Source organism: Pristiophorus japonicus, chromosome 8 (genome assembly GCF_044704955.1).
Source record: "Pristiophorus japonicus isolate sPriJap1 chromosome 8, sPriJap1.hap1, whole genome shotgun sequence".
In the NCBI taxonomy this organism is placed as follows: domain Eukaryota; kingdom Metazoa; phylum Chordata; class Chondrichthyes; family Pristiophoridae; genus Pristiophorus; species Pristiophorus japonicus.
The window spans coordinates 215,337,939-215,359,209 of NC_091984.1; the positions used below are offsets into that span (position 1 = coordinate 215,337,939).

Consider the following 21,271-nt stretch of genomic DNA (forward strand, 5'->3'; position numbering starts at 1 on the left):
CTAATTTAAAAAAGTCACTTTCAATAAAAATTGTGTGCAACCTAAAACTGCCAAGCCTAGTTTATTTTGTTCTTCCAACAAATACTACTGACGGCGGACTGACATTCCAACGTGATCTTTGACATTTATAAACTGTTATCAACCATTTAAATGACTAAGAAACGAGGCAAAATGCCATTTTTTGATTCAATAAAAATATGACATTTTTTTACACAGTAGTTTTTTTTCGCTTTTTTTTTCCTTTAACAGTATAAAAATTTTAGTACTGTTCACGCCAACACACGAGTTCAGTTTACAAACGGTGCATGTCCGACACAATTGGCTTGTACATGCTAGTTCCAACAAGGTTACGGGGCAATGAAAAAAAATCTGGTGGTTGGTTGGGGGGGGTCGTTTCAGCACTTTGAGGTGGGAAAGAATTTTCGAGGAGACAGGAATTTATAACCATTCCCAGATGGAAATCTCAATGGACGTGCCTCTCTTGGAGTGCTACTTGGTGGTTGCGTGGTCTCTGCTGGCTTACTGGGCTCTGGGCAAGTGCCGCGCCCGTTCTGGGCTTTCTTGTCTGTGGACGGAAGCTTGGAAAATTCTTTCAGCTCAAACTTATCTTCCTTTCCTTCCCTCTTGCTGCGCCGGGCTGGTGAAAGATTCAAATAACTTAGAGCGTCAGCTTTGGAAGCCACGAGGGCAGGGTTTGATCGCAGGGCTCTAACAGGCCTGGACGAAGGCTGTGTTGCGCTAGTCCAGAAGGTTTTGAGGCTGTGTACGGCCTTGACCTTCTCGTCGATGGCGGTCAGCTTCAAGCGGCTCAGGTCCGGGATGTCGGCCGGGCTGGAGCGGGCTGAGCCCGCTGACGAGTAGGAGAGGGCAGGAGAAGGGTTGCTTCCTGCTGGAGACTGGTGTCCTGAGCTCGGAGAGCGCGAAATGTGAGCACTGTAAGGGGAGCTGGGGTATTTGATCTTGATCGGCGACTGGTCGGACGAGGAGCAGGGAGACTGGCGCAAGTCCCCAACAGGGGAAGGCGGTGCCGTGGTCTGCCGACTGTCGCCCCCTTTAGAATAGCAGTCTCCCACCAAATGACCTACCTCAGTAATGTCACCAGTCGGGGTGCTACTTCCTGAGTTCACCTTCTGAAGCGATGAGCTGCGCGTTGGAGGCTTTGGTTTTGTGGTTATTGGAGAAGACTGCTTTTTCTGCCCTGTGCCATTCAGTGGTTTACTGAATGCACTTATATCCGAAGACTTGAAAGCGGAGGAGCCATGGTGCCCTGTTAGGCCATGGACAACCTCAGCAGAAGCTGCTTTGCCAACTGGCCCACTACTTTGATACAGGCGTTCAACGGCGAGCAAGTGGCCCTGAGTCTCCTCCAGAATCTTTTGCGCCAGCTCCTGAGGGTTGAGTTTGGTCACTTTCTCCTCCTGGGATTTAATCGTGCTGTCTGTCTCCGTGCTGGACTGATCGGACTCTCCGGTGTCCGAACTGGGAACTTTGCATCTGGTTTCCACCTTCTGAAATGGCGAGTTTGGGCTTGGGATGAGGGTGATTTTAGATGGAGAACTGCAAGCGCTGGCACTGCCTTTCAATGTGTGCTTGTCTCCGAGGCTATGGCTGTGTTCTACCCGTTCTGTAGTCCTCTCATTGTCTGGCGAGGCAGACACCCTGAGGGTATCAGAGTACACACCTAATGGCTCACTGCTGATAATGGAGAACCCATCGTACTCTTCCTCGTCTCTGCTCGTGTTGCTGGTCTGTGGAGAAGATCTGCTTCGCAACATGGCAGCCTTGTGCGGGTAAATGTTCTTGGGCCTCTCGTAGTCCTGCCGGCCCCTTTGCAGCATGCCTTCACCCGTGATGTCTGTCTTGGAGGCAAAGCTCATGGACGAGGCGATGGAACTGAGGCTGTACACAGAGATGGCATCTGAAGCCATGGAATCGCCGTAAGTGGGAGAAAATGGTGGATTTAGCTGTCCCGTTGGATTGGAAACCGACTGGGAGGACGAGAGAGATTCCAGCGACGAAGAGCTGTCGAGACTGAGTCGTTTAGGCAGTTCTGTGGAATCTGGAATAGAGTGAAACATTGTGAATTATTCACAAATTGATGGGAAGACGCATTTGCAAATATATCCGTTCCTCCAACTCTGTCCTCTTGTATATCTCCCCACTCTTAGCCCGCCCTTGGCAGACATGTATTCAGCCGTCCAGGCCCCCCATTTTGGAATTCCCTTCCTAAACCTCTCTGCTTCTCCACCTCTGTCTCCTCCTTTAAAACCCTCCTTGAAACTCAGTCCTTTGACCAAGCTTTTGGTCACCTCTTCAAATATCTCCTTGTTTGGCTCAGCATCCATTTTTTCCCCTTACACCTCTGTGAAGTGCTTGTGACATTTTTCTACTTTAAAGGCACCATATAAATGCAAGTTGTTGTTTCAGCAGGGGTACAATATCATCTTGTGTCACTGACCAGTGAGGGCAAAACAATTGTGCAAACTGCTGGGTGTCCCAGAAGCTGCTTTGGGAGCTTATGCTAGTTATTCAGATGCTCCGACCCTGCAAAATTGTGTGCAGTGCTGTGGGCTAACTTGTTCCTGGCAGCCAGCCATTCCCAGCACAATATTGGAACCACAGTGTGGTCTGACCAGTGCATTATTCAGCTTTAGCATAGCTTCTGTGCAGATGTATTCTACCACTGTAATCTCCTTCAGCCTCACAACCCCTCCCGCCCCGTCTCCGCCCACCCCCCCACCCCACCGCCCCCGAGATGTCTGCGCTCCTCAAATTCTGCCCTCGTGAGCATCCCTGATTATAATCGCTCAACCATCGGTGGCCATGCCTTCAGCTGCCTGTGCCCTAAGCTCTGGAATTCCCTTCCTAAACCTCTCTGCCTCAGTATCTCTCTTTCCTCATTTACGATGCTCCTTAAAACCTACCTTTTTGACCAAGCTTTAGGTCAGCTGCTGTAATTTTTATGTCGCTTGGTGTCAATTTTTTGTCTTATAACACTCCTGTGAAGCGCCTTGGGACGTTTACTACGTTAAAACGCTATATAAATATAAGTTGTTGTTGTTCTGTCTATCTAAACTCGCATTCCATAGGGTTTAAAATATTCTGATGTGTTCTCACTGAAGGGAAGGACATGTGCCCCCCGAAAGAAAACGTTTATTTGGCCCAACAAGCTTGTGTCTCAGAAAATGCTGACAATCTCAGCAGGTCAGGCAGCATCTGTGGAGAGAAACGGAGATAAGGTTTCGGGTCTGTAACCCTTTGTCAGAACTGGATAAGTTTGAGATGTAACAGAATCTGTTGCATCTCAAACTTTTCCAGTTCCAGCGAAGGGTCACAGTCCCGCAACGTTAACTCTGTCTCTCTCTCCACAGATGCTGCCCCTGACCTGCTGAGTGTCTCCAGCATTTTCTGTTTTTATTTCAGATTCCAGCATCTGCAGTATTTTGCTCATGTAAGCACATGTCTCACATCGAATGCTCAATCTGATAAGGACCATCAGAATACAGGCTGAAAAATGGCAAAGCACTTCCAGAAAAATAGAGCAAAGATTTGGTAGGCAGTATCCCTCACTCAGCCTTTGTTACCCTAGCAACAGGTGCACAAAGTGCCTCTGGCAGAGAGGGACCCTGGGACTGGTCCTCCAACCGCCTGGCATTCTGGGTGAGAGGAAGGGATTGTCAAAAAATCAGGAGAAAAAACAAACACAATAATAAATACATTTATATCAAAATAAAACAGATGAACAATCTATTGCAGGGATCAGGAGCAGCCACACACATTAATAAACAACATGACAAAATAAATTATAATATTTCTGGTGGATACCCAAGAACACACTTCAAATATAATTCTGAATTCGCAATGTCACCCCATCTAATTATGCGGACACCTTCTTATTTAATTTATTTGGGGGCTGGTCGCTCATCTGTTACAGAGCTGAGTGAACTATACACAATGTAAACCTGCAGTTCATATAATATACTACGTATCCCACTCCTCACCCTATTTCTGTTGCTTACAGCAATCAGATTATAAATAATTATCTAAAATAAATAAATAAGGTCCTTCCATGCGGACATAGTCTTCCGGAGATTACTGTTATGAATCATTTCTGCTGAGTGTAATTCCATTAAAACTAATACTGCTTCTGCAAGATAATCTCTGTTAAAAGGTCAAGTGACACTTAAACAAAAAATAATTTAAATTATGAATCATGCATTTTTAAAAAACTTTTTGACACCATTAAATCAAGGCTTCTTTTGCAACCCAAACATTTCATCTTACTAAACGCCCTCAATAACCCTCATCAGCACGATCGGAGTTAATTGAATAAGAAGCATTTAATTTGAGAACAAGAGGTGGAGCAAAATTAATTCAAGTTTTCAACTTGCCGCCCTCCTCTCCTGAAGCTGCTGACTCTTTGTTGGGTTGCAATACAGGTTGAACCTCTCTGGTTCGGCACCCTCGGGACCTGACTGGTGCCGAAACAGAATTTTCCGAACTACGGGAGGTCAGTGCTGTTAATCGCTAAGTGAGGGAGGAGAGACGGGGAACGTTGGTGATTAGTCAATTCTCTATCTGTCTCAGGTCTGACGCCCCTTCACTGCGCCATCAAGTCCCAGAATTCCACAACGAGGAAACAGAGTAAGATGCTGAGGGTCACGGGAGTGCTGAACAGTGAGCTCCAAGCCCAGGCCCAGGAAAGCAGCAGTTCCGCAAACTAATGCCGATCCACAGATGTTTCCGGACCAGAGAGGCTCAACCTGTACGACAGGTACCAGCCACCCCTGCAAAATTCCACTTCAGTGTCAATTCTTCAAGTGTAAGCCTAGTGAGTGTCAGCAGCTTACTGGACTATGGAAGATATCACAGCTAAGTCCAAACCTATCCTCAACCGATGTCCACACATGCACTTTTCCCCCGGGGATCACTGGATAATGATCAGGAACAGGAACCAGGGCTGAGATCAGATACCTCCATGCAGATCAGGGATATTTCATGAATCCTCTGGTATACATATTTTATGACCACACTACAATTGCATTTATACATTGAACCATTGAGAGAGTGAGGTTGCAGTTAACTTTTAAGGAAGAAACATCTCAAAGCATTGAAAATACAAAGAATTACTTTGAAATATATGGTGACTGTTGATAATACAGGCAAACATGGCAGCCATTTTGTGCATGGAAGGATGCCAAGCCAGTAACGCGATCAAGGACCAGATAATAAGTTTTTGATGGTGTTGATTGAGGGAGAAATGTTGGCCAGGACACAAGGAGAACTTCCAGTTCTTTGACTAATGCCATGAGGGTGGAAGGACTGCTCTGGTTGCAATGTGCAGCAACACTGTTAATGCATTCAAAACAACACATTTACGGTTTTTCTGCACATAACAAACAAAGCAATTCTTCCTCGAGGAGTTTTAATGTCCATGTGAATACTGGAACAAGTGCTGAGAGCCTCATTTAAATTTCATTCAAAAGCAGTGCCTCTGTCAGTGCAGCACTCCATCAGTATTGCACTTGATTGCCAGCACAGATTATGTGCACACATATGGATTGCGGATTGACTCAGAGTCACGAATGTTACCAACGGAGCCAAGCTGATACTGTTGAAGCACTTATTAACGATTCTGAACATGTGTGGGAGTTTATGGTTTTTTGTACAGGAGCCAGAGGTTGCTGGAATCCTTTGTGGCCTGTTGTTTAGGAATATTGCAGCAGGAATAGACTGACCCATTGAACCGGCTCTTTCATGTTAGTGGTCATGGTAGCTCTCTATCTTCTGAATTCCAATTGCCTGTCCTTTCTCCATATATACTTTAAACACACTAACTTCCCAAGTAAGTATCTATTTCCTGTTCGGACATGTCAATTTATTTTGCAATTGTACAGGCTGAAATTACCTTTAGGCCCATTTTGGGGCTGAAATGCGATAAGTGCGCCTAGTGCACGCTCCACACAAAATTGATGTTTTGGTCTTAAAGTCATTTGGATGAACCTGCTGTGCCTCCATAGGCTGCTCGCCTATTTTAAGAAGCCCAATGTCAGGCAAGACCCAGTGGTGGTTGCAGCAGCCATGGGGGAAGGGGGCGATTGGGAGAGAAGTCCTGCTCCTCCTGGCAACCGAGGAACAAATTTTGAAAAGTTTGGAAAATTAAACTCAACTTTAGACAGCAGTGACTGGCAATGGATTCATTCACCTCTGTTTTTGTTGGCTTGCACAGTACTGATACAGATCGATACTAACAGTTCTCGGCACCTGCTTTTCATGCATCATGATTCAGTTGTAACAGCGCGTTTCAAAACTCACCAAACAAAGCAAGCAGAGACTGGAGGGCAAAGTGCATGGTCTTTCTGTTCGCCTGCTTCCCGGTCTTCAACACCACTTCCTCTTGGCCCACCTCACACAGATCAAAGCCTGGACAAGTTTGCAAAAAGAATCGTTAGCTTGGCCCACAATCTAGCAGTTTTTCTCTCTTGAGATGCCTTATTCCACATCATGTGCTCTTTATCTCACAATGTGGATAAGTGACCTGCTCCAATGCTGCTGTGATCAGGTGCTAACTCCTCCAGGTGTAATGTATTTGCCTCATGGGTTCTTTGCTTAAGAATTCATAGCAACACATTGTTATTAAGAACTAGTTGGTTTTGGTTTATGAACAAAAGTTTAACAATCACAATACACATTACCAGTTCATCCCCTAGGCTCACAACTGCATACCTCATCGTGGATGACCTAGACCCAACTGACTGGGGTTTTATTGAGTCTTGTGAACATGATATGATTGATTAAGCCACTCACAAATTAACGGCTCTACAACTCTTTTCGGTTGTAAACAAAAATAAACAATAAATCAAGTGCCCCCTGATTAAAAGGGGCGGGACACTCCAAACACTTCAAGTGCCCTTTTTCTTTTGCTTTTTTCCCCTTTTTTTTTTAAGAGCACTATGAACACAAATTATACAAGTGCCCCCTGGCTAAAAGGGGGGGGGGGGGGTGGGTGGGGGAACACTAAAACATGGCAATAAAACAAATTAAACTTTAAACATATAAAATCAAATTAAAATTTGATTGCCAGGGGTGATGATGTACTCCAAACCCTCCGACACCAACCTCTCGCGGAAGGCCGCGAGCGTACCGGTGGACACCGCGTGCTCCATCTCCAGGGACACCCAGGCTCGGATGTAATCGCGGAAGAGAGGCAGGCAGTCGGGCTGAACGACCCCCTCGACCACCCGCTGCCTGGACCGACTGATGGCCCCCTTGGCCGTGCCCAGGAGCAGTTCCACGAGGAGGCCCTCGGACCTACCCGCTCCCCTCCGCACAGGGTGCCCAAAGATCAAGAGTGTGGGACGGAAGTGCAACCAGAATTTGAGGAGCAGCCCCTTCAAATAATGGAACAGGCGCTGCAACCTCGCACATTCCATAAAAAGATGGAACACGGACTCTTCCAGACCACAGAAATTACAGCGGCCTGGGAGCCCGTGAACCGACTTAAAAATGTATTGCACGGGACTGCTCCGTGCACCACCCTCCAGGCCAAGTCCCCAATAAATAGTGGGAGGACTCGCGCGTAGAGTGCACTCCATCGGGGACCCCCGCCTCCTCCGGACGGCAAGATGATGCGCCATGGTGTGTCCGGACAGCAGACGAGGATGGCAAGGTGGAGAGTGTGCAGGAGCAGCCCGTACAGGAAACCCCTCCGCGCAGAACTGAAAGGCACTGAGGTCAACGGCTCTACAAACCTAAGAGAATACTCACAGGTGCATACATTACACTAGGCAGCTTCTCCTCACCATGTGGCTGAGATCGACTTGCCACTTGTGTTGGAATACTGTTCGTGCCCCAAATATGTACATTATAGCCTAAAGGAATTTTTGGTTAGTTTATTTTAGTGCACAGAGGAGTGAGTCGAGACAAATTTGGCCCTGGCCAAGTCTTGAGGTCCTCAAGTCTCTGCAGCTCCTCTCCCTACCGCAGAGAGTCGCTGATGCCAGTTCATTGGATATATTCAAGAGGGAGTTAGATATGGCCCTTACGGCTAAAGGGATCAAGCGGTATGGAGAAAAAGTGGGAAAGGGGTACTGAGGTGAATGATCAGCCATGATCATATTGAATGGTGGTGCAGGCTCGAAGGGTCGAATGGCCTATTCCTGCACCTATTTTCTATGTTTACTCAATGAGGGCCGGAGACTACAGTTCAAAGCTTATTTTCCAGCTTATTTTCCACTAGTAATAGTGATATCGGTGGACAAATAACTTATAGGACATCACAGGACTACAACTTACAGATCAATGGATTTAAAAGGAAATAATTCAGGACTATCTGCTCTTTAACTCTATTAATACACATCGAATGTTTTTATTGAAATATGTCAACTTTTTACTTTGTCTGAAAGACAGCTGACAATCATCATCATAGGCAGTCCCTCGGAATCGAGGAAGACTCGCTTCCACTCCTGAAGTGAGTTCTGAAGTGGCTGAACAGTCCAATACGAAAGCCACAGACTCTGTCACAGGTGGGGCAGATAGTCGTTGAGGGAAGAGGTGGGTGGGACTGGTTTGCCGCACGCTCTTTCCGCTGCCTGCACTTGATTTCTGCATGCTCTCGGCATTGAAGTGCTCAGCACCCTCCCGGATGCACTTCCTCCACTTAGGGCGGTCTTTGGCCAGCGACTCCCAGGTGTCAGTGGGGATGTCGCACTTTATCAGGGAGGCTTTAAGCTGACAATATATTGATGCTGACAACTTGTGTGTGTTATACTTGCAAATATCCCTGTGAATGGCAATAGCTTTTAAACAGTACTTCTTTAGGAAAACATATCATTCCTTACTATTGGTATAAGTCGGAGCATGACAGAAGAGTGTAAGGAAAAAGGAGGGGAAACTTTATTCAGCATCAAGATTCTTTTAGATTGAAATTTGGCTGTGTAATATTTACACTGGTTAATAAGTTCTCGGGAAATATAGCTGTTCGATATTTGTTATGTCAACAACTTCATTAAAATAAGGAATTTCATGAGAATGAATCAATCAATGGCTGACAAATAACACTCTGCTGAATTTCAAACCCCACTTGATATTGAATTATGTTCTCATTGTGGAAGGGAAGGGTGGTGGTTAAAATGGAATGCGTAGAGAAGGGGTATTCTAGTGTTTAAATGAACCAGACAGGCAAGGATATTTGGACTGGGGGTCTGGTCGAGGCATTAAATTAATTCATGAAAAGCACATGTTGAAACAGAATTAGGGCTGGTGGGGGTTAGGATGCTATGGATACAGAAGCAGCATATTGGAGACTCCGGCAGAAGAAAGTCAAGTATGTTCTCAAGTATGTTCTGGTGCCATACCAGACTGTTCCAGTCAACTTTAACTACTGATGCTGCCAGAATTATCACACCACAAAATTAACTGTCAGCACAAATATTATTATTGAGCATTACTTTACGTGATATCTTGATCAATATTTATCTTTCTCCCTCATCATAGGGGAAAAATAATTCAATTCATACACTCTCCAATAAATCTCTCAGTCTCTCACTGCAACTTTGGCAAAAGACCATTTTCAGCCTTTTTCTGGTGGTTTCACCCACCTCTCACCAAAGTTATGGTAGGAGATTGGGAGGCCCCCAGCAGAATTTCCGGGCCAAGATGATTAAGTAACATAAAAAGGCCTTTAAGCCCAATAATTATCCTGTTCCCTTTAGATAACTCACCTTCTCACAAGTGTCTCAATGTTCCTCTGCATTGCAACAGTGACTACACTTCAAGATACTTTATTGCCTGTGAAGGGCTCTGGGATGTCCTTGAGGATGTGAAAGACACTATACAAATGCTAGTTTTGTCTTTCTTTAAAAGACTTTATCTCCCCAGAATCTATCGAAATTGCTTCTTGGACTCATTTATACTGTCTGCTTCAGTGGCTTTTCCTAATTTAGTCTGCAACTCTATTGCCCTTCAGGTTAAAATCTTTCACCTGACTTCTCTTCATTCACCTAATTACTAATGTTTAACCTTTTTTCCTCAGTATTTGAACTTTTCACCATGGTGAACAATTTGTCAATTCCATTCATTACCATGGAAACTTCAACTAGGTAGCCCTAACCAATATTTCCCTGCATGACACAAAAAAGGCAAAAAGACTAATTTGCATTAGAAACTAGCAGGTCTCCATTGGTGCTGCTCGCAGAAAATTGGGTGATAAACTGTTTTATAATGACAGCATTAATATACCATTTAAATGCTTGATTTATTATTCTGCTGCTAAGGCGGAGTTGTGTTTAAATTGGCCTGTCCTTTTAAAGCCAGAAAGTCTAATTGCTATAAGTAATGCCAGTAGTAAGTGGTTGGTGTGAATATCTGCACTTGGAACCAAGAGATGCAACGTTGTTGTATTACTGTCTGAATGCAATAGTTTGTTGCGTGAATGTTTGTACTTAGCAAGGTGAGTGATGTCAATAATGGGAACTGAAGCACTTCCCTTTGGGGACCTAGTGTCAGCATCCCAGGTCAGGTTCAGTAGGTTAAATACAGAGTAAAGCTCCATCTACTGTGTTGCAACAGCTCCAACCTCAAGAGCACCCCACTATGGAATTGTTCCACTGGCTATTCCGTGGCCTCCCTCAGCGAGATTGCTAATTTACTGGTGGCACACTCGGTTCTAGATTGGTGCTGCCCAAACTCATTTCACAGGACAGCCACCTGACAGAGAACTCCATTCTATTTTTCTGGGTTGTATTTAGAAACACAGAAATCCACAGTGCATTTCGGTCCATCGTGCTCGCACCTGCCGTCAAAGAGCCACAAGGCCCTTGGTCACCAGTTTGAACTTAAGTGTCAGCTGTGGCTCAGTGGGCAGCACAGTAGGTTGTGGTTCAAGTCGCACTCCAGGGACTTGAGTACATAAGTCTAGGCTGACACTCCAGTGCAGTGCTGAGGGAGTTCTGCATTGTCGGTGCTTTCTTCCAATGAGACGTTAAACTGAGGCCCCATCTGCGCTCTCAGGTGTATGTAAAGGATCCCATGCCACAACTTCGAAGAAGACCAGAGGAGTTATCCCTGGCCAATATTTATCCCTCAATCAACATCACTAAAAAACAGATTATCTGGTCATTATCACATTGCTGTTTGTGAGAGCTTGCTTGGTCACAAATTGGCTGCCGCATTTCCCACATTACAACAGTGACTACACTCCAAAAGTACGTCATTGGCTGTAAAGCGCTTTGAGACATCCAGTGGTCATGAAAGGCGCTACATAAATGCAAGTCTTTCTTTTCATGTGCTAGAAGTGAAAGACCACTGTGTACTACTACATTACCCATCCCTCTCAAAATGCAGCCTTCCATCTAGCCTGGTGTTCATTGCTGATATTTCCTGCAAAATTTTAAACAATCATTTTACTGAATGGAATTCTTTAAAGATTTGTTGGGGAACACTTGCTCTCGTGGTGCATCTGCAGTGTCTGTTTAATAGTCAAATAGGCGCTGTCAAACATCTATTTACTGTTGTTGTCATTTATTCTAGATAGTCAAGGGGGAAAGCGGGAAGCTTTCTATTGGCTGTGGTAGGCAGTTAATGTAACCAGGGGAACAGAGCTGGCAGAGAACGATCCTACTGGGACCCACTGGGCAAATTCTTCGAAAAGGTTAACAATACATCTTGCTTATCTCTGACTCAGAACATTCAAATGTAATCATAATTGTTCCTTCTCGGGCCATTTGTAAACAGTTTAACTGATGGATTACTGAACACAATTCAGAGCAAGAGAAGAAATCAGGTTCCCCAAGGCTCAATACCCAATTGTAATCCACAGCAAAATTTGAGGGCACCGCAGCTTCTAAAATATAGTGATTTGCACAGGAGTGTGTTAGAGAACGCCAGGTTACACTGAAGTTTGTGTCAGTAACTCAGACTCCACAATATTGGGGGCTAGTGACTGGTTCTACTTGGTGGTGCCCATAGTGGCACAAGGGAGATCAGTAATTATGGCTGTAGGTACTGTAATCTTCAACCATCTCCACAGCAGCCCCTGCTTTCACATGAGACGTTAAACCGAGGCCTCGTCTGCTCTCTCAAGTGGACGTAAAAGATCCCATGGCACTATTTTGAAGAAGAGCAAGGGAGTTATGCTCGGTGACCTGGTCAATATTTATCCCTCAATCAACATAACAAAAAAAAACAGATTATCTGGTCATTATCACATTGCTGTTTGTTGGAGCTTGCTTGTGCGCAAATTGGCTGCCGTCTTTCCTACAACAGTGAGTACACACCAAAAGTACTTCATTGGCTGCAAAGCACTTTGAGACGTTCAGTGGTCGTGAAAGGCGCTATATAAATCCAAGTCTTTCTTTTCTTTTTCCTACCTGCTCCACAAAATAAATAAAATGTGGACACTAGAGGACGGGCAAAATAAGGCAAATTATTTGATCTGTATCAAAAAAGTGAAACAAATGGAAAGGGGTTTTGTCTGAAGTGTTGCAGCTGGAATTTTGTTTACTGGGAGATGAATGGCACAGCGTGTGAAGCGATATTAAACTTTTAAGGAAAGAATTGAAAAACTCAATCACTACAGTTTGGAAAGGAACATAGTTAAGGCAACCTAATGGAGGTATATCAAATGATATAGATAAGGTAAATCCAGATGATTATTTGAAAATAAAGCAGGAAAGTAGGACAAAATGGAAATTAGTGAAGATTACATTTAAAATAGATATTATGAAGAACTTCTTCACCAAAGAATGATAAATGTATAATCTACCAGGCATGATAGTAGAGCCAAAAGCAACGTGGATGTTAAAATGGGGTAGATGTTATGATGGGAGCATCAGTGTATTCTGGGGAAGAATGGGCTTTCCTTTTTTTACCCCACTTTTCTTGAATTTCTCTACAATACAACAACACAGAACGGGGGCGGGGGGGGCGGGGAAGTCATCTTGTGAACAAACTGCTAATGATTATTATGGCAAAACTTGGTGATGAAGAAAAGCTTCTACACTGACATAGTGATTCACACAAGCATGTTCTATCATCATCTCAGGTATGCGATACTGGTCAGTGAAAATTAACTCCAGAGTCAAACTCGAGGAAGTATCTAAGGAAGACCCGAATTTGTAACATGCAGCAAGAGACAGTGTCTGCAGGAGAAGAAAAGGAGAGGAGAGAATGAGAGTGGAGAGCAAATAAGTGTATGGCTGCCAGATTCCTTAGGGCTGAGCCCCACAGTCCATTAATTGCAACAACACTAGGTCTCAGAGACATAAAAGATGTAGTTATCAATCAGCTCGCATTGATTTAATTGTTTTCCTACTAAAAGTAAATGAAGCTAAAATTCCATAATGAGGACAATAACCTGTCATCACTATATCAAACTGGAAATTTGTCATTTTATTTTTCTCCTTAAAACATCAAGCGATCAGTTATTTACTGCTGCTACAACCTGCACCGTGCTCAAACCAAAGGGAGCAATATATATAATGCGGTCCTAATTGAGATTCAGGAGCCCACCCCGGAAATCTGACGGTTAACCAGCCTTTGCTTGTGTCACTGATAAGAGGAAAATGTGTCAGCGAAGTAAAGTGAAGAATGACAAAAGCAATTTCCTGTCCTGTCAGAAGTGATTTGGGATCTGATAAGTTTATTTAGAAAGGATCTATTCAAATAACTTTCTTGTGAATTTGGCTTTTCTGCAGACTGATATTTCCATACAATGCATTCTAAAGCACAGCAAATTAAACAGGATAAATGCCTCGCGCCCAGGAAGGTGACTGCACAGAAGATAATTTTTTCAAAGTCACTTTACTATAATGGTTCTAATGATTTAGAACAGAGGAGTAATCAACCAGGCCTGACTGCTAGTCACTCGCTCATTTAAAAGGCAATTTTGAAATGGTGAAAGAAATTTAAACTTTCCACATCTTTCTCTGAATTAAAGAGGCAGAGAGTGTCATTTTGATGTCTATTTAAAGCAATTAATTTCATTTTCTTTTTAAAAAGAAAAAGTTAAAATATTCCATTTTAAACCCCAGACTCTTTCTGACATGACTCTATCATTAGAACAAGTACTGTTGTCAATTCAGGAATGGAAATGTTTTCAAAAAGTTATTCCTTGCATAGCAAGGTGGATTAAGTTAATGTACTTTCTATGTATCTCCTTTGCTCTGCTGAAAATGTGGCAGAATATGTTGGCGGGCCGTTACACTGTGGGTGTAATGTATTAGCTTCATGGGTTCTTTCCTTAAGAATTCATAGCAACACTACCCATTACTAGTTCACCCACCAGGCTCACAAATGCATACCTCATCATGGTTGACCCAGACCGAACTGACTGGGTTTTATTGAAAATCACGTAACTGGCTAAGCCACTCCCAACTCAACACAGCTCGACAACTATTTTAAGTAGAATCATTAATACAAGTGTCCTCTTATTAAAGGGCACTAAAACCGACACATTAAGCAAATTAAGCTTTGGATGTTAAAATAAATCAAATTAAAATTTGGTTGCTGGGGGTGATGATGCACCCCAGTCCCTCCAGTGTTCACCTCTCACAGAAGGCCGCGAGCGTACCGGTGAACACCGCATGCTCCATCTCCAGGGACACCCTGGCTCGGACGTACCAGCGGAAGAGAGGCAGGCAGTCGGGCTGAACGACCCTCTCGACCGCCCGCTGCCTGGACCGGTTCAGGGACACACTACAAACCTGTGAGCATACTCAGGTGCATACATTACAACTACCAAGTACTCTTTTGCATAAACTGTAACGTACCTAATGCCGCCAGGAACTCATGGCATCCAGGCAGTCGCCAGAGCTGCACGCTTATGGACACCTGAATAGGAGCAGAAGAAAAATCTTGTTCTTTCTCTCCAGTCTGAAGCTGAACGAGGACTTGATGGAGCTGTACAAATGGGAAGAGAAAGAAAATTGTAAAAATAACATTCTAGAGAAAATGACACAAGACAGGAGGAAGGTTGACGTGGATTATGTACTAAATGGGAATGTACTTGAGGTATCGGAGCAGGAGAGATATCTTGGAGTTTTAGTGGACAGCTCACTAAAGTGTTTAGCACATGGTTCTCAGGCTGTTAATAGAATGTTGGGATGTACAACAAGGGGTTAAAAATATAAATCAAGCGAGGTCATTTTAAAAATGTATTTGGCCCTGGTGAGACCTCATCTGGAGTATTGAATGCAGTTGTGGTCTCTCCATTTCAAAAAAGATAGTCATTTATTGGAAGGGTACAGAGAGGGCTACATGGTTGGTCTCAGAATTCAAGGGAATAACATCGGAGAAAAGATTGACTACTCCGGGTCTTTCCTCTCTCAAAAAGAGAAGACTGAGAGGGGATATGACAGAAGTGTTTAACTTTAGGAAAGATTTGGACACATTGAATCCAAGTGAGCTGAATTTAAGCACAAGGGGTCATATATTTACAAATAATGGACAACAAAAGACAATAGGCAGTGAAGGAGGAACTTTTTTTTAAATACTGAAAGGATGGCAGTATGTGGAATAGATTACTGGCATGGGTGACTGGAACACGAAACATTAATGGGTTTAAAGAAGGAACTAGACAGGCTATCGACAACAAGTGGGATTTAGAGTTATTAAAAATGTACCAAGGGAACATGGTGGATCGATGAGCTAGATAGACTAAAGGTCTACATGGCTGAATCTGTTACTATGGGGGAGATTTGGAGGCCTCCCGCCTGATGGAAACAGAATAGTATCACCCCAAAAATGGTAGGGTATGAATGACCATCCCATTTCTGTGGCCAGAGTGTCGACCTGAGGTGACAGCTGTGGTTCAGTGGGTAGCACTCTCGCCTCTGAGTCAGAAGGTTGTGGGTTCAAGTTCCACTCCAGGGACTTGAGCACAAATGTCTCGGCTGACACTCCAGTGCAGTGCTGAGGGACTGCTGAATTGTTGGAGTTGCCGTCTTTTGGATGAGATGTTAAACCGAGGCCCTGTCTGCTCTCTCAGGTGGATGTAAAAGATCCAAATGGCACTATTTTGAAGAAGGGCAGGGCAGTTATGTCCTGGGCCAATATTTATCTCTCAATCAACATAACAAAAACAGATTATCTGGTCATTATCACATTGCTGTTTGTGGGAGCTTGCTGTGCACTAATTGGCTGTCAGATTTCCCACATTACAACAATGACTACACTCCAAAAGTACTTAATTGGCTGTAGAGCGCTTTGAGACGTCCGGTGGTTGTGAAAGGCTCTAAATATCCAAGTCTTTCTTTTGAGTCAGGCAGTGGGTCCTTCTAATGTGCAAATCAGCATTTGATGACTTAACTGGGGCGTGCGCACACAGTGCATGCTCTGCTCAGCTTCAGCTGGCGGCTCAGCCACAGATGAGACTGGATTGTGTTTTATTTATTTTTATGGGGTCGGGGAGGGACAGGAGCACCCCTCTGAACTCCAAAAGGACAACCAAGGCCACTGCCACACCAGGTTTTCCCCCGCATCCCCCCCCACCCCACCCCCTCCCCCCCTGGAGCTACCTTTCTCCAGTCCTGGAGCCAGTGGGTGGGATGTTCAAGGTCACTTGTTTGCTGCCCGTAAACCACGTGTGGAGGCCTGGTCCTCAGAAAGGACCGTGTCTCCTGCTGGCAATACCGGGAGGCCGGTCGGCTGGCTACCCGACACTGCAGAGGCAAAAATCCCTCATGTCACGATGTAAACCCTGATTTTCAACGCTGAGTTACAGAGGAGACCGAGGTATCGTGTAACCTTCAGAATACACTATGAGAACATTGGCTCACATGAACAAGAGGCGATCGTCAGTTAAAGGTGATGAATTGGTAGTGCAGAGTCGGATGACCGACACATTAGGTCCCAGAATGGAGTCAGCATCCAAATCTAACCCCGAGGACCAGGGCCCAACACTTCCACATCACGGAGGGAGTTGTCAAAATAACAGCTGCTTTCCCACAAGGAAGGAGGGTAATAAAAGAAGTCAGATGGCTCTCACGCCAACAGTAAGATTGGGGTGGGTGTGCGAGAAGGTCATCTGTCAAGCTAGCTCACTCAGAGAATGGTGCCTGGTCTACGGAGCCCGAAACCAAAGGGCAGCAAGAATAAACTAATGACCCTCCATTAAAACACAGTAGAAGGTATTGAACTACTGTGTAGAAACAAATGTCCTCCTCATCAATTCCTACATTACAACAGTGACTACACTTCAGAAAGTACTCCATTGACTGTAAAGCACTTTGAGACGTCCAGTGGTCGTGAAAGGCGCTATATAAAACCCAAATCTTTCTTTCTTTCATCATTCTCTTTGTTTCAGTGGTACTTCGACCTGACTGTCATCCCTTCTCCCACCAAACTCCCATTCGGATGATCTAAAGCCAGTGCAAAAAGAAAGGGATGAGGGATCCATTGCTGTTCGAGAGATTTTCTATTTGGCGATTGGCCCAATTTTCTCCTTATCCCATCCTCGGTGCACTGGGTTTTGGACCCAATGATTATTTTTTTAATTTAGGATATTTATCGAATTTAAGTTTATGATAAACCCAGCTTGGTTCTAAGTGGAATTAGCTGCAGCGTGTCCCAGACCAGATTGTAACCGAGTATGAAACCTGGAACATAGTTTTACTGACTTGATTTTAGAATCTTTAAAGCCGACTGGCTCGGTGGGGCTTAAAATGATGGTCACACGCTTCCTGTTGCATTCCCAACATGCTCCCTCCCACCTGCTACCATTTTACCCGTATCGTTTTTTTATCATTTTAGGATAGACGTTCATCATAGGAAGGTGGGGGCTTCTGGAATAGATTTAAATCGGGCTCCTATGACTCAATTAGGACCAGGCGCCAATTAACTAATAGTTGCAGATGTGATGCCCAGTGCCTGACCCGCCAGTAAAAGATGGCATTACAGTTGCCTCAGAACCACTGAAGCTGTATATAAAGGAGCAATCCGCCACAGGTCAGTGGATTAGAGGATCTTTTCGTTGTCTGGTTTTCCAGGAGCTTTTCCAGCTTCCAGATTGTTTGTCTGCAACCTTTTTTGGCCTTATCTCCCTCGGTAGGCTTTCTGTGCCCGTCACGGGTGCAAGGACAGCTAGTTTCTTTTGGATGGAGAAACGCATGGAGAAAGAGAAACAGCAGCAGCAGTGACAGGATCGGTCCAAGTCAGCATGGATTTATAAAAGGGGAATCATGCTTCACAAATCTTCTCGAATTTTTTGAGGATGTAACTAGTAGAGTGGACAAGGGAGAACCAGTGGATGTGGTGTATTTGGACTTTCAAAAGGCTTTTGACAAGGTCCCACGCAAGAGATTAATGTGCAAAATTAAAGCACCTGAATGGTGACAGATTAGGAAAAGGGGAGGTGCAACGAGACCTGGGTGTCATGGTACATCAGTCATTGAAAGTTGGCATACAGGTACAGCAGGCAGTAAAGAAGGCAAATGGCATGTTGGCCTTCATAGTGAGAGGATTTGAGTATAGGAGCAGGGAGGTCTTACTGCATTTGTACAGGGCCTTGGTGAGGCCACACCTTGAATATTGTGTACAGTTTTGGTCTCCTAATCTGAGGAAGGACATTCTTGCTATTGAGGGAGTGCAGTGAAGGTTCATCAGATTGATTCCCGGGATGACAGGACTGACATATAAAGAAAGACTGGATCAACTCGGCTTATATTCACTGGAGTTTGGAAGAATGAGAGGGGATCTCATAGAAACATATAAAATTCTGACGGGATTGGACAGGTTAGATGCAGGAAGAATGTTCCCAATGTTGGGGAAGTCCGGAACCAGGGGTCACAGTCTAAGGATAAGGGGTAAGCCATTTAGGACCGAGATGAGGAGAAACTTCTTCACTCAGAGAATTGTGAACATGTGGAATTCTCTACAACAGAAAGTTGTTGAGGCCAGTTCATTAGATATATTCAAAAGGGAGTTAGATGTGGCCCTTACAGCTAAGGGGATCAAGGAGTATGGAGAAAAAGCAGGTAAGGGGTACTGGAGTTGCATGATCAGCCATGATCATATTGAATGGTGGTGCAGGCTCGAAGGGCCGAATGGCCTACTCCTGCACCTATTTTCTATGTTTCTATCAGGAACCAGCACCAGCTGCAGGCATCGGAAGACAGCAGGTGAGGAGGGCTGCTCATCGGAGAGCATTGCCAGCACACAGCGTGTACACACCAAGAGTTCAGTTTCTTGGATAGTGTTTCAGGAGGCTGCGCTGTCCCAGGCAGGCTATCACAGACCTCGGCAACAGGACCCGCTGCCTGGTAGACCGGCAGGGGGGGGAGGGGGGGAGGTGGCATTCTTTGCCAGTGACTGCAAAAGTCACCACAGCCTCTAACTACTTTGCCGTTAGCTGCTTTCAGTCTGTTACAAGAGAATTCGTATGCATCTCTCAGTCTACAGCACAAAGCAGGTCATCGATGCCCTGTTCCCCAAAGGCTCAGCCGCATATCACTGTCCCATCGATTTGTTCAAATACTGACGCTAGCAATAAACTCAGGCGCTGATTTCAACAGAACTACACAAATGTGACGGCCAAGAATGGCGACGGAAGCGCTTTCCCTTCAGTGTTTCCCATTTCTGACTGAATTCCACCTCTTCCCTCATTGTGCTAAAGCAACCTAATTCAAAGCTTTAGTGAGACTAATCCAACAATTAAATATTAATTTCTGGAGGAATTTTTTTTTAAAAAAGATGCTAGTTGGTAAAATTGGACATGAGCAAAACAGGGGGTGCTGCATTTGATGACCGTTATAGAACACATTCGATATTTAATACTATTGAGGTCAATGAAACGGAATGTTAGGCGGAGTGCGCTCCCGGTGACAGATGCAATACCGCCTGGTTTGCGTCTCAGCCAATGTCTAATTTCGCTCCTGGTGTGGAAGGGGTAGATGGACCAGCAAGTTATTGAGAATTGCCTTTAGATCTAATTATGCTGTTACACTACCAAACTTGAGAGGTATTTGCATTTGTAATGGTGTACACCTAGCATTAAATTGCATTTCTTGCCAGATCCTCACAAAGTTGAGTATCTGCCTTCTGTATTTGTTTAGTGTCACAATACATTACAGGCCACAATCCTGATGCCCTTGATTGCCTCGTACGCGAGCATGTGCAGGCTCGGTTGACTGCAGATGTGCTGTGGCATTCCAAGTCTAGGCAAAAACCACAGCATCAGCTGGTAAAACATGGCAGGCGTTCATGACGTGGCTTTTGTTTATCACCTTACTCAGACAGTCTTGTGTTTGGATCGTTATACAACAGCAACTGAGGATTCTGTTCCAAACTGTCTTTACCTTGTTTTGAACAAGTGCACCAGTAATATCTAGCAGAAAACATGAATACCAAACTAGCCTTTACTTCTATTATTTTCACATGTGATTTGGATACTGTTGATGCTTTCTGCTGTGTCCAGCCAGACTCTCAATTATCCAGTGAAAACACAATCTAACTATATCCAGTGGTGAGGACAAGAGTTTCTGCGGGGGTTGGGGGGGGGTGGAGGAAGATGGAGCTGGAGTGTTTGAGACGCTGGATTGGTATTTGCTCTTTACCATTAGTTCTGTGGGATCTTTTCTAACCATTGGGATAAGTGGCCTTATTCTTGGATGATGTCCTCTCCAAAAGTCAAAGGGACCAAAAGTCAGGGTCTCGGAAAGACCCGTGACTGTCCGTTTACGGCAGCCAAATTCAGGTCGGGGATTTTCCGACCTGGTCCCGATTCCACCCCGATCCTGATGACCGCCGCAAGCGTGTCATCAGAACGTGCACCACCGCTCTCCCTCACCTGAAACAAAATCCAACTGAAATTCACCTAAATCCATCGACCTGTCCGCCACGCAGTGCCCCCGACAGCTTTCTCTGTTGGTGCACCTTCTGCTGACTGTGCGCGGCCTGGCAGCACAGCGGCCCTTCAAGGGGAGGGCCCACTGCCGCAGCCGCCATCTATTTATTTTTGCCGGCCGACTTCCCCGATCGTGCCCACGGGTTTGGTCCGGGCCACCAACGGGCAGCCTGGAACCACTTCGTGGGTGCCAGGCCGCTGGCCCGGCCGAAACCCTCCCTGGTGGCCCAGTGGCCGAAGATTTTAAATGCCCGATTCTCTCCCCTTCAACGGAGGGGAGAGAGTGTGGTGACACACACGCGCTGTGACATCACCACTGAGTGACAGCGGCGGAGTCCTGGTCCCGACTGCTTCCTGTTGATCTCCCGCCCCCACTATGACCGACTTCCGTTGGGACTTTGAAAACATTTCAAAGTCCTGAAAATCGATCAT

The 21,271-nt window shown here is 45.0% G+C and overlaps 1 protein-coding gene across 1 annotated transcript in view; it reads right to left on the reverse strand.

The window, feature by feature from the left end:
- Positions 1 to 227: 227 nt before the first annotated feature.
- Positions 228 to 21,271, reverse strand: part of ttc28 (tetratricopeptide repeat domain 28) — an 842,907-nt gene continuing 821,863 nt past the window's right edge. Inside the window, exons 20-22 of the mRNA XM_070886369.1 lie at positions 14,769 to 14,898; positions 6,316 to 6,423; positions 228 to 2,059 (exon numbers count right to left, since the gene is read on the reverse strand). Of these exons, the coding sequence (XP_070742470.1) occupies positions 396 to 2,059; positions 6,316 to 6,423; positions 14,769 to 14,898 (1,902 nt within the window). The 3' untranslated portion in view covers positions 228 to 395. The remainder of the gene's footprint in view (positions 2,060 to 6,315; positions 6,424 to 14,768; positions 14,899 to 21,271) is intronic.